The sequence below is a fragment of the Pan troglodytes genome, chromosome 21 (genome assembly GCF_028858775.2).
Source record: "Pan troglodytes isolate AG18354 chromosome 21, NHGRI_mPanTro3-v2.0_pri, whole genome shotgun sequence".
Taxonomy (NCBI): Eukaryota; Metazoa; Chordata; class Mammalia; order Primates; family Hominidae; genus Pan; species Pan troglodytes.
The window spans coordinates 19512145-19526388 of record NC_072419.2 but is presented as its reverse complement, the minus strand read 5'-3'; the positions used below and the strand labels follow the sequence as shown (position 1 = coordinate 19526388).

Below are 14244 nucleotides of genomic sequence, written 5' to 3'. Positions count from 1 at the left end.
GTCCAAGGATATTTACAGTCTTGCAGCTGCACTTCATAATGAACCTTTAGAATCCTGGGTTTTATCCTTACTTAGGAGTGGTTGTAACTGTTTAAGTTTCTAATCTCATACCTCGAATGTGATTATAAAACCAAGATAAAATAAATAAAAGGGAGAAAAGTTAAGAAGGAATCTCTTCCCAGATGAGATCCCTCAGGGTCAGAATAATCACAAGGGTAAGTAGATGAATAGCTTGTGAGTTACAGGCATTCCAGAGGCAAGGATCGTCTTGAGTAGTGGCCTGAATTGATATTTAGTGATGCATAAGTGGTGGATATTACTGCAATTTCCTTCATACAACTGACAGGAGTTGAGCACCTTCTCTTCACATTGCTCCGGGTTTCAGATCCTCAGGTGGGACAGGCCAGTTCTGAGGTTTCTGATAGACACCTCCCAGGGTTGGACAGTGCCTTTTGTTAAGAGGGGAATGCTTTTGGGGACCACAGCCTGTTTACACACAACTCAGGCTCCAGAGCTCCTTTAGCCTCTTCCAATTGCACACACGAATGTAATTCACTGAGAGGAGGACTGGCCCCAGCCAGACCCACCTGTCCTGTGATCTTAGAACAATCTGCCTTTCCTGTGGGTGGATACTTGCTCTCTGGATGATCAAATGATGGAAGATTGCATGGGGCTCCCTGTGCCACTTCTCTTTCCAAACAGGAGGCTACCTGTTTGACTACTTGGGCTTGCTCCTCAGGCAGATGAGCTCACTTCTGCTGCTCAGAGCAGAGTGACACGGGGTGTCCTGTGGGGAGTGGGGAACTGCCTTACATAAGGACCTCACAGACCCAGGCTCTCTCTTAAAACAAGCTGACAACTTTCCTCGAGTTCCTCCTGCCTAGTACATTCTGCAAACATCCCGGTGCAATAACAGTAAAAAAAAAAAAAAAGTGTCAAGTTGGAAAATACAAGTTTGTTTTAAAGAAGCTGTTCTGTTTTCTGAGTGCAGTGTGTCACAATGAGCCCTGCTTTCTGAAGTGTTTTGGAAAAGAATGTCTGTGACGTCACATTTCAAAGAAATACTGTGGCCTCAAATCAAGTAGTGAGCTGAAACAATGCTCCACTACACACCAATAATAACTTGCCTTTCAAACAGAGATGCATTTCTCATGGACCTGGGAAGAATGCCATCTCCACCACATAATGTCAGCAAAATGTACTTTCACTTCCTCTTTTTCTTCTGAAGCATGACGGTTGTAGCAGGTCTCTTGGACGAAAATATATGCAAAGAGTTGGAACTTTCTTAATTCTTCCCTCCCCACAAAATGCTTGAGACAAAAGTCTAGTAGGTACATTTGTATTTTAGGGAGCCTAAAGCTGTGTGAGTCTGTGTGTATCCTCTTTTGCATACAGAAGACATTTTCTCCTTAATCCACACCTAAACTTTTTGGTAGCCAAGCACTTTCTATTAACAGAATCAACAGTCAAAACATGTAAAAACACTTCAGAAGATGAACTCTAAGTTAGGACAGCCTCAAATATCTTCACAGAGAAATATTGAAACGTTCAGGTAATTCAGAGAAGAGTAGGGGAGAGTGCCTCTTACCTGGGCTTCCTTCACTATTCCATTCTTTGTGCAGTTTCTGCTTTGTGAGCCATTGCTCTGTTTCTTGTGATTGTGAAGTTTCCCATTGCAAACAGCACCACCTCCAGGGTTAGCCATGGGTGTGAAGTGACAGAGCCCGGGACAGGTTTTCCTTCAGAGGTCTCTGCAGGCTTTAGTTTTCAGTCTGTGAGGGGATGGGATAAAGCTCTTTGGGGCTGAGCCCTTAAAGGAATCTTACCAATCAGGCTTTTCCAGAAGAAGAGCAACAGCCTATCTTTTTGTCAGATCGTTGAAACTATAACAAATGGTTACCTTTATACTTCTCAACTCCAGTCAAAATGTGAACTCCATGGCAACAAACCTGCTTCCAAAACTGTAAAGGAGATTGTCCATGCTGGCTCCTTCTGGGGACTGAGGGAACCTGGGGACTGAACAACCCAGTGGCAAAGTGTGAGGAGGCGGGCTGGGAGGTGGAGAGTCTTTTAAAGACACACACACACAGCACACTCACAGTGTCTTCTAAGTAACTGAGTTCTGAGTTAACCTCTTTTTCCCACCCCCTCTCTCCTGCATGTAATTGTGGTTTTTGGTTGTAAACCAAGCACAAAAGTTAATATTTCTTTTTGCTATAAAATAACATTCAGAGGTGGTTGCCACGGGCTGGAGGGATGAGGCAAAGGGAAGTTATTGTTTAATGGGTACAGAGTTTGAGCTGGAGCAGATGAAAAAGGTATAGTGATGGATCAGTGCACAACAATGTGAATGTACTTAAACTAAACTGTACACTTAAAAATGATTAGAATGGTAAGTTTCATGTGATGTATACATTTCCATAATTTACAAATGATTTGAAAAGATTTTTAAAAACCCAATATTCAAAACCAACCTATGTTAAAATCAGTACTATAATAAGGGGGTACCAATCCATCAAGAATTCCAGTAAGACAGATGTTGAGGAGACAGAATATTTGATGACTGCGTTATCTTTATCTCGTGACCTTTGGGGAGGTATTTACCCACTTTATGCCTCAGTTTTTCCATCTATGAAATATCTGCTGAGGTAGAACAAAAATCATGCTGTAGCTTGGGTTTGTTACTGACGCAGGTGTGAGGTGGTTGATGACTGCAGGGTCCCAGTCCAGAAACACATCTGGTTTACTCACTAACTCTTATTCTCTCAATGCATGAATCTTCAAGGCTTTGTTTCTTCCTACCATCATCAAATGGCATGGTGACATGATTTGCTGGAGAGTCATTACAACCTGTTGAGTCTTCCCAAGTCCACCCTTGTGGTTTTCCTGAGTCGAGACTTCTTTAGCATCAGACTCTAAGAAAAGAAACCAATTTATTGGGGCAGTAGACAAAAACAAACAATCAAACACACACACACAAACAAAAAGACAGAAATGGCCCCTGTTTCCAGAGCCTCATGTCCTGTAACTCAGCTCCCTTGGACAGGGTTCAGTTCTACTCCAGATTAATGTAGCTTTTGGAGGTGGACATGCTAATGCTTCTCCTAACTATGACTTGCATATGAGGGTACCTGCCTTTACCATCCCAAGGAATGCTGGAGGAATAAGATAAGGCCTGAGGCCAAGGGAAAAGACGGAGTTAATACCAAGTGTGTTCAGCCCAGTTTGTGTCTCAAGTTCAAAAATTTTATCGCATTTCTCTCAACCTTTATCATCAAAGTAGAAGTAGATTTTCACTGGTCTCTCCCTTCCATGGCTGTTTCACTGGGATTTGGGGGCTAAACTCTTGTAGATTTATTTTCTTCTAAGATTTAGGAAATGGAGAGATGAAGAGGTAGAGGGGAGCACTATTGTTGGCCCAACTGCCTCACATTGCTTAGAAGACAAGTTGAAGAGAGGGCATTATTTTCCCTGAGCTCTATTGCTCTGTGCAAAGCATTGTTTAATAAAGATTTTGAGATAAAACTTTTTAAACATTAGATGTCTCTTTTCTTTCTTCTTTTCTTCTTCTCCATCTCTTTCCTCTTTTCACATTTGTCCTTTTCCCTTTCCTCCCCCACCCTCCTCTTCTTGTTCTTCTTCTTTTTCAAATTTTCTTTTTACAAGGGACAAAATGTATATATAAAATAAATCTTAAAACACAGCTGAATTCTGCTTTCTCCTTTTCCTTCCCCTAATTGCAATTGCTAAGGTTAGGTAATCACACATAGATTTCTGAGAAATATCTACTATGTGCTGTCACTCTTGAAACTTTTCTATTTTACTTACCGTATTGGAATGTGTGCATTGTTGTGTGTACAAAATTATATTAACACACCAACCATTTGGCATCAGGCACTGCTGGTATGTATAGTCAGTGGTGACTCATTGCTTCATACCATCTCCAGTTAAAATAAGCGAAGAGTTCTGTTGAAGTCAGTGGTAGGTTTAGGTTTAAGGTTTGGAGCAATACTAAAACACAGACTAAATACTGAGCAAGAATTGGCATCTCTGAACAACTAAATACATTTTGGATCAACTAGTAACCTCAGAAAATGTTTGAATAAGTACTCTGTATTTGCTGAGTCCTTGGTTATCACAAGGAATAAAACATACACAGTCTCCACCTTCACAGAACTAAGACTCAGCAGTACCCACATGCCTTCTACTTAGGATATCTTACTATTAAAGGTAGAAATAAATCTTCCCACTAGTACATTAAAGGCAAAGATAAAATTAGCAATGGCCTTGTGGTGTTCTCCAAAGTAATGGTTTTGCCCAGATGCCAGATTCTCAGCTCCTCTCTTAATGAAGCAGCCAAAAAGGGAGATAACAGAATGAGGATAGGCAAGAAAGGGAAGGACAGAGGCTTGGCAATGTGTTGTGAAAACGCTCTTGGAACAACTTGGGGATAGAGAGTTGGCAAAAATGGGAGGATATGAGCAGAATGAACTGTCAGAATTGTACAGTGTACAGAAATCTGTTCATTCTCAGTGACTCAAGTTTTACCCATGTAATGGAGAGTGATGCTCATGCAAAACTAAATTTTCAACAGGTTAAGTGACTTTTCCAAAGCCACAGAATAATATGTGGTAGAAGTGGGTCATGAACTCAAGAATGTCTGGGTCTAAGTGAGTGCCGTTTTCCTTATACCATGACACCTCTCCTTCAGCTGTTGACTTGAGAACCATCAACCACCAAGAAAAGAAATAACAGAATCTGTTATTATTTGGGAGATTTCATTGGATTGGCCAAATAATGAATAAAAATGCTTTATTTGCTTTTTGATGTTTAAAAATTTGCAATATATTAAATTTTTTTTACAAATGACTAATGACATGTCAATATCTACTAATAAATCTACGTGGAAGTACTTAAATTTCCCAAAGAGTTCAATCTGGAAAAATTCTCATCGTAGAGACAATTCATTTCCATAGATTTTCCCATGAATAGGTTGTAAACGTGATGACCTAAGAAGGCCAGCCGCATGTGAGTTAATATTAAATTTGAACTGACCAATAAGTCATGAAAATTATCTGAGAAAACCCAGAAAGTGATCATGTCAATTTATCTGATATCAGGTGGAAATTATAACTCTTAATCAAGATCAAGTTAATTTTAGTTTTCACACTTTTGGGTTTTGCACACTGTTGTGATTGGAAAATCCATGCATAGCACATATTTAACATCACATATCTTTGCCCTGAAATAGATCATACTGACACAGTCAGTCCCTCATTCATATCCTTTTGACTTAGCTTGGAGGTCCCTGATACACGGTGTCAGCTGTTTTCTGTGTTTCTATGCCCAAGCAGGTTCTCTGACCATGGGGTATTCTCTGCTTCTGCAGTGTGGGCCAGGTGTGCTGGGAAATTCACATCCTTGAGAGCAACTCTCAGCCAACAAGGGACAGAAGTTGGTGCATAAACACCCCATGTTATTTTCTTCTTTATGGGACAATTCTGAGGCATGTTCACAGCCTCTGGAGAGATCCCAATGGGACTGTGGCTCTGTTGCCCTCAGTAGTAACCCTCTTATAAAAACACCCATTATTAAGTTTTCCTCCCTTCCTGGTTTTACTTATCCATGCTTCCTGAAAATACCCCCCAATAAACTACTTGCACCTAAATCCTTGTCTCAGAGTCTGTTTGTGGGAACCCAAATTAGGGCAACCAAGTCCATATTAGCCCATCAGATCTTATTGATCAGAGATCAAATTGGATCTTTTGAATGATCAATATTAGACTGTTCTGAAGATTGAGAGAGATATCATATAGAAAAACTTAATACATTCATTTGGGTAAAACCTCATAAATTCTAGAGACAGACAGAAAATGTGTACTCTTGTGTCTCCCATAGGGAAGATTTGTGGGATTTATATAAGAAGAGGGTGTCTACAATTTAGTTGGGGAAGAAAAGTCATTAACTTTGAGTTATAATATCATAAAAACACCACATATTTTGAATGAGAAACAGGCTCTAGAAAGTCTTTTAGAATGTGCTTTATCTGCAGAAAAATTAAAACTAGCTTATTCTTTAGTTAATGCTTTGATACAAAGAACACTTTTATGTTTCTAGCTAGCATGGGATGATAAACGGAAATTAAATGCTTAGCATTCTTATTCATTTTCTATTGCTACTGTAAGAAATTATCACAGACTTAGTGGCTGAAACAACACAAATGTATCATATTAGAGTTCTGCAGATCAGGAGTCTGACGTGGGTCTCACTAGGCTAAAATCAAGGTGTCAGCAGTGCTGATTTCTCTTTGGAGGCTGTAGGGGAGAACCTCTTTCCTTGGCTTTTCCAGATGCTAGAGGTGTCCACATTCCTTTATTAATGTCCCCTTCCCCCATCTTCAAAGTCAGCAATGCTGAATGTCTGTGACCTTTCTTCCATCATACATCTCTGTATATATATGGGACTACGGCCAGGAAATGTTCTCTGATTTTAAGAAATCATATGATAGATTGTGACCATCCTGAAATCCAGGATAATCTTGGAATAACTTCAATTACATCTATAAAGTCGCTTTTAAAAGTAATTAATTTAAGTTGACAAATAAAAACTGTATACATTAATGTTGTGCAGCATGATGGGTTTTGATACGTGTATATATTGTGGAATGGCCAAATCACACTAATTAACATATGCATTACCTCTCCATAATTATTTTTTGTGTGGTGAAAACACTTAAAATTCACCCTTTTAGCAATTTTCAAGTATACAATATATTGTTATGAATTATACTCATCATGTTGTATAATAGATGTCTTGAAGTTGTTCCTCCCCTCTAACAGAAATTTTTCATTATTTGACCAATATCTTGCAAAGTCTCTTTTGCTATGTAAGGTAACATGTTCACAGGATGCAGGGATAGGGTGTGGACATCTTTGGAGGATCATTACTCTGCCTACTGCAGTACCTATTACTACTAATTAAAATTTTGCAGCTAGTCAGAGGATCTCATTATTTAGTTTACTGCTCTAAGAGTTTTCTTCTAATTGTTTTCTTCCAAGAAATGTAGAAAATGTATATTTTTAAAGACTCTCATAGGTTAATTTTCAAGTTGAGCATCTGAAATCTTTTTTTAGCAGTTTTAAAAATTGCAGGCTAATTTACATAGACAAGGATACACAGACTAATTGCACAGCTCAATGAATTTTCATAAAGTGAGCACACATGGGAACTGTACCCAGCTGAAGAAATAGGACATTTCTCGCATCCAGAAGCCCTCTTCAGGCCCTGCCCTACTCTTCACTCCTTAATCACACAAAGAAACCACTATTTTAAGTTCTATCACCATAGATCAGTTCTGCCTCATTATTTTATATAAAAGAGTCATTCAGTTCATATTCTTTTGTGTCTGGCTTCTTGCACTCAATTATTGCGTTTGAGAGAGTTTTCCACTTTGTAGTGCTTAGCAATAACTTGTTCATTCTCAGTTACATAGTATTCCATTTTAGGAGCATACTGTAATTTATTTAATTATTCTATTGTGGACATTTGGGTTGTTTCTAGTTTTTAGCTATTAAAACAATTGCTACTGTGAATGTTCTAGTATAGCCTTTGGTAGCCATATACATACATTTCTGTTGGGTACATACCTAGAAGTGGAATCATTGGAACATAACGTGTGTATCTGTTCAACTTTGGAAGATACTGATTGATATGGTTTGGCTCTGTGACCCCACCCAAATCTTGTCTCAAATTGTAGTCCCCATGTGTCGAGAGAGGGACTTGGTGGGAGGAGATTGGATCATGGGGGCAGTTTCCCTATGCTGTTCTCCAGATAGTGAGGGAGTTCTCGTGAGATCTGATGGTTTTAAAAGTGGCAGTATCCCCTGCTTTCTCTCTCTTTCCTGCCACCATGTAAGATGCGTCTTGCTTCCCCTTCACCTTCCGCCATGATTCAAAGTTCTCTGAAGCCTCTCCTGCCATGTGGAGCTGTGATTCAATAACCCTCTTTTGTTTATAAATTACCCAGTCTCAGGCAATATCTTTGTAGCAGTGAGAGAACGGACTAATACATGGATCCATGGCTTTCCAAGTGTTTGCACAAGTTTATGCACCAACCACTAATGAACATCCCAGTTGATCCACATCCTCACTGACACTTGGTATAGTCAGTCTTTTTAAAATTGTAACCAGCCTGGTGAGAGTGTAGTCAGGTGTTTTTTGTTGTTGTTGTGTTTTTAAGGTAGAATTTACATATGAGGAAATGCACAAATCCTAAGGTACAATTCAGTGAATTTTGTCAAATCTAAACTTGTTTGAACCTTAGTGTTCCAAGTCGTATAATTGTGAATTTTCCTATCAAGAGAGCTTGGGGGAATTAAATCCTTTGTGGCTAAAGAGGGAAAATTGGATTTACCTTGTGCTCCCACCCCCTTCTTCCAGTGACAGGCATGGGTGAGTAGTCAGGGTCTGTGGACTGCTGGTTTATGTTGTTAGTATATTACCTACCGCAGAGGGCATTTACCTACTGACCTGAGGGGCAATGGTGTGGAAAAGGAAAAAGGCGAAGCAGTGGCTTTTGAGTGTTAGAAACGTTGCATAGTGACCCAGCCTCAGAGAGTCTGCCTGTTCTGCCCCAAGGTCTTTCTGCGGGTGCCAGGACACCAGTATGTGATAAGAATGAATCCAAGAGCACTGAGATTTCAAAGTTGCCTCTTTCTTTCTTCTTGTTGCTCTTGTCACATTTCTGTAAAAGTCATGTATGATAAGGTATTTATGGCATGGCTAAAACACATTCTCTTCCATGCCCCTGTGCACACAGGTCCTGAGGCTTCAGGCTTAGCTTCACTACAGGAAATGTATCACGCAGTTTTAATTTCTCTGCAAGTAAGGAAGATGGAAAAAACAGCTGGCTTATAAAAAGATGGTGACCTGGATGTTCTCCATCAAATGAAACACCCTCAAATTTCATTTCAGTAATATGTCAGTCACTCATGGAGGCTGGGTGTCATGGATAATTGGCTCTGCTAAGATCAGGCACATTCATCTGAATCTTGTTTATTTCTATTATAAAAGAGGATCACAACCTCTGAGGGCTAACATAAGGATTATAGGAGAGAACTTCAGAAAGCATATGATACAAAACTTTAGCATCTCTCTTCCTCTTTGTCCAGGAATATTGTTACTGACAATATAATGACATTCTTGGACCTAAGAAGAAAGTTTCAATGACCACATGCTACAAGTTTGGCTGATAGAAAGTCTCCCATAAGAAGGGTCAACAGCCAGGACTGTGGCCCTCAATCTCTCTCACAGTCTTCACACTTATACCCAAGAAACCAGAAAGAGGCCTGGACATTGGCAGGGACCATATCACTCAAAGTCTGATGTCTTTGGTCACCGATGTGACCTAAAGTGCTGCTGTCCTCAGATCATGGCGACCAAAGCTGCTGTGATCACCACTCTTTTCTTGGCAAAGGACAAAGAGCATGGAGCAGTGCCTATGGGAGGGTTATAGGCTGGGCCTGGAAGCAGCACACACGGCTTTCCCCCAGTCCCACTGGCTGTAACTCGGTTATGTGACTACACTTACTTCAAGGAAGGCTGGGAAATGTAGTCTACCCTGTGTCCAGAAGGAAGAGGAGAATGTGGATTTTGATGACCATCAGCTGTCTTAGCCACAGATGGTTTATACCTTGACCTAGGGTAACTTTTCTTATATTCATAGGAATATAGTAGCAGCCATAGTGAGGCAGCAAGGTAGGTAAGAATTAGAGGCTCTTGAAAAATATTCATCCAGTGCTTTTAGTCCTGTCGCTTAACGTCTATTTCTAGACATCTTAAATGCATAGACTCTGTGGGAGACGTTTATGTAGTCTGTCTCCTGATTTACTAGGAAATTTATCTGGACTCCTAAATGCGATTGGATCTTTTTATACCCCTGTTGGACATGATCTGGTTACAAAAGTCCACCTGGTTATAGACACATGCAGAGTGAACCCGTTCCAGGGTGGCCTGCCTCAAGAGTTAAATCCTGAGACAATTCTGGGGTCTTAGGAAGGACAAATTTTCTAAGCTTCCAAGGGCTTGTGGCTGAGCCCTTCTGATATTGACAGTAAAAGAGGTACAGTAGTGTGGATCCTAAGAGGTGGCAAAGCACTGGGCCTTCTGGGGGGCTGAATCTCTCCAAGCACAGCAATCATAGAGATAGCATCTATAAATCAGCTCACAACATAGCTGTTGAAAAAAATATAACTTTTTCTTAGAACTTAATTTTGAGGATCCCCCCTGCTTTTCACTTTACACCAGGTGGTTGAGATAACTTCAGTCCATTGGCCCAGTTATAAGGAGCATTTATGAAATCAGGTTGCTCTGGGAACAGCAGGTTTGAAGCATGACAATGTCTTTGGTCATTGACATATGCTCCTAAGCATCATCTCACATTTCCTCTTCCTCCTGCACCCTGAAGCTCTAGTGGCTTTCTCTCTGCTTTCCCTGCATCATGTGGGAAGGCAAGGGAATAATTCAGCTCTGTTCCTTCCCTGTCAGGCTAGGAACCAGGGATCAGGGATCCCTGCAAGTCCGTCTATGGCTCCATCCACCTAGTCTCCCTCCGCAGCAGTTTTCTCTCTCCAGGGACCTTCCTCCTTTCAGGGGAACTGCGTGGGAAGCAGAGCAAGCCCCTCCCTGCCACCCGCCTGTGCCTCCGCTCATTACTTCTTTACCGATTACTCTCCTTTCATTCTGGAAGCATCTCTCTTTTGGTCCCTCAAGAACATCCCTTTCTCCAGAAACCTGCTGCTGTCACTCATGAGTGTCTCTGTGTTACCCCAAAGACTTCAAAACTCCAAAAGAGCTTTTTTTTTTTTTTTTTTTTTAAATGCGTCTGCATTTTACTCTGCAACCGTCCCCTCCTGGTACAATGAGAATAAAGCAGCTCAACAGCTAGGATGAGGGGTGAAGGAGAGACTGATCATCAGTTGGTATATTAGAATAATATTCTGGTCGGGCGTGGTGGCTCACGCCTGTAATCCCAGCACTTTGGGAGGCTGAGGCAGGTGGATCACGAGGTCAGGAGATCGAGACCATCCTGGCTAACATGGTGAAACCCCATCTCTACTAAAAATACAAAAAATTAGCCGGGCGTGGTGGCAGGCGCCTGTAGTCCCAGCTAGTGGGGAGGCTGAGGCAGGAGAGTGGTGTGAACCCGAGAGGCGGAGCTCGCAGTGAGGTGAGATTGCACCACTGCACTCCAGCCTGGGTGACAGAGCGAGACTCTGTCTCAAAAAAAAAAAAAAAAAAAAAAAAGAAAGAAAGAAAAGAATAATATTCTACAACAATTATTCACCTACCTACATATCCATCCTTCCTTACAAAACGCATACACACAAAAAAGCAAGGAAATGTATTGTCCTGTTACAGCACTTGAAATGGACGTGTGTGAGCTTTGCATTTCAAATTGTCTCCATTCAGCTACATATACACATATGCGTTACACAGTAGGTAATTTTGTAAGAAAAAAAAATGCTCTGGCCTTGGAAATGGGCAAGATAAGTTACCAAGTGCCCTTTTAGTAGAGGGCAAAACATAGTATAGTGAACTTTCAGAGGATCATCAGATACTACAGGAATCTGCACCTCTTTATTGACTTTCTGTTGACTGTTTTACAATTCTGTAGGGATAGGAGTTAATGTGTTGAAAACTGATAGCAAAGTTAATTATTCATGTGGAAAGCAATGCAAATGATTTTTCACCAGTAGAGATACAATTTGATTTATGCCAGTTGGATGAGATAACCCTAAATATCATTAGAATAATTTCCCTAGAGAACAATATTTAGTTTTGCATCTATTAGAAAGTTCATTTCTGCATTCCTGTCTGTCTTTATAAATATATCTACATCTATCTATATTTTTCTGTTTCTCACATTTTCATTTGATCCAGTATTTATATATTGCTGTTTATTAAGTTGAATAAAATCTTCCTTGGATAAGATAACCCCAAGCATCATTATAATAATTTCCCTAGAGAACAATATTTAGTTTTGCATCTATTAGAAAGTTCATTTCTGCATTCCTGTCTCTCTTTATAAATATATGTACATCTACCTATATTTTTCTGTTTCTCACATTTTTGTTTGATCCAGTATTTATATATTGCTGTTTATTAATTAAGTTGAATAAAATCTTCAATGTGTTCATTTTATATTTACATAAAAGTCAAGATTTTACTTTTTGAAAATTATACTTTAGTGATTTACAATATAAGCCATTTCTTTGTATAAACTGCTATTCTCTTCCCCTCCTTGACTTATATTCCAAGAAACTTTCTCAGGGTTTTTCCACATTTCATTTAGCCTTCACAGTAATCTTCACAATAACAGGTAATAAAATTTCCATTTTACCCATTAAAACCTGAGGCTCAGAGAATGGTTTTGTTGTAGCTCCAAGACAGATAAAAAAATATTTAGTAGTAGAGTTGGGGTTTCCAATAAACATTGAGCTTACTTCAAAGCCCTTGTGCCTCTCATGTGTTACTCTGGATCATTTTAAGGCCAAAACTGCTGAGGACTGTACAGTCTTACAGTAAAAGTAAAAGTATCGCAAGACCTTATGCTCCTCTTTTTAAGCCTTTTGAAGAAAAGGCAAACTGTTAACTTTGGAGGGTATTTTTAGGGACAGGATCTTGCTCTTTTGCCCAGGTTGAAGTGTGGTGATATGATCTTGGCTCACTGCAGCCTCGACTGCCCTGGCTTAAATGATCCTCTTACCTCAGCCTCCTGAGTAGCTGGGACCACAGGCACATGCCACCACACCTGGAATTGTATTGTTTGTAGACACAGCGGTTTCACCATGTTGCCCAGGCTAGTCTCAAACTCCCGGACTCAAGCAATCCACCTGCCTTGGCCCCCACAAATTGCTGGGATTACAGGCTTGAGCCACCGCATCTAGCCAACTTTGGAGATTTTAATTTAAAACAAATAGCAAAGCAAAACAAAACAAAACAAAAACACACAAAAATGTAACAAAATCAAAACAACAACAAAAATTCAAAGCAACATTTTTCTCCCTCCACCATAGAGGCTATAGGATATTGGACATGGACGTCAATTGCTTGAAGGAATGTATGTTATTTAAGAGGCCTAACAGTCAACAATCTAGTGCTGGCGGCAAGGTAGGCACATGTAAAATAAAAAATATTCACAAGATTGAAAGATTCAGCCAGGATTTTTTTTTTAATTAATGGATAAAACATCATGATTAATTAGTAATTGGTGATCAAATGTATTATGCCTCACCTTGGTGGAAAGAGCAAAGCATAGATGATAATGTTTTATATCTGCTTGGTATTCAGGTTAAAAGATGGTCAGTTCATCTTATTTTCCTTTTTCTCCCGTCTCTAAATGGTGAGGAAGCTGTGATTCAAAGATGAATGATACTAGCACTGGGACACTTCTTCTCATTCTTGCTTTCTTCAGACTGGCTTGACTACATTGACTATTTTTTCCTGCGCTGAATGTGTGATTCATGACACTTTGCACAGCTGCTATAAACACTGTTTTCTTAAATTCCAGACACAGTCAATGTGTTAAAGGAGTAGAGTAAGGGCAGGATGAACTACATAATTTGCAGACACGGCACAAAATGAAAATCTAGACCCCATTTGAAACAAGAAACAGAATGTTCTTAGTGCCCCAGAAGTTCCCAGATGCCCTCTCCACTCCCAGCTTTCCTAAGGATACCCACTATCCTGACTTCTGATAGCATAGGTAAGCTTGGCCTCCTTTTGAGTTTATATTAATGAAATCATGCATGAAATCTGGCTTCTTTTGCTTAATATTATGATTGTGAGATTTTTCCATATTTTTGTGTGTAATTGTAATTTGTTTATTCTCATTGCTTGATAACACTCATTTTATAAAATCTTAAAGTTGTTACTACTGGTATCATAGTAAGTTTCCCTTTTCTCAACACACATACACATACACACACACACACACACACACAGTGATGAATTCACTCTACTCAGCATAGTGGTGGGAAAAGGAGGGCTGTATATTAACTGGGTTTTGACTTTTGAATAGGCTATCAGTTGCCCAATAGCCATTATGCGTTAAATTTCTAGACGATATTGGTGACACACTGAATCGTGTCACCTTCTTTTCCAAATGGAAAATTGTTTTCTTCCAATTAGTGAAGTAATGCACATAACTTTAGCTGGTAACATCAAATCTGTATTCAACCTGTT

At 39.8% G+C, this 14244-nt stretch overlaps 1 protein-coding gene across 2 annotated transcripts in view; it reads right to left on the bottom strand.

Annotated features, from left to right (window-relative positions):
- SPTLC3 (serine palmitoyltransferase long chain base subunit 3) overlaps window positions 1-2048 on the bottom strand; it is a 159113-nt gene extending 157065 nt beyond the window's left edge. Inside the window, exons 1-2 of one of the 2 annotated variants that reach the window (XM_009436815.4) lie at window positions 1901-2048; window positions 1589-1772 (exon numbers count right to left, since the gene is read on the bottom strand). In XM_009436815.4, coding sequence (XP_009435090.1) covers window positions 1589-1705 — 117 coding nt within the window. In that variant the 5' untranslated portion in view covers window positions 1706-1772; window positions 1901-2048. Of the gene's footprint in view, window positions 1-1588 lie in introns of both variants that reach the window. The other variant, XM_001135152.5, reaches the window with a different exon arrangement.
- Between the last annotated feature and the right edge of the window lie 12196 nt (window positions 2049-14244).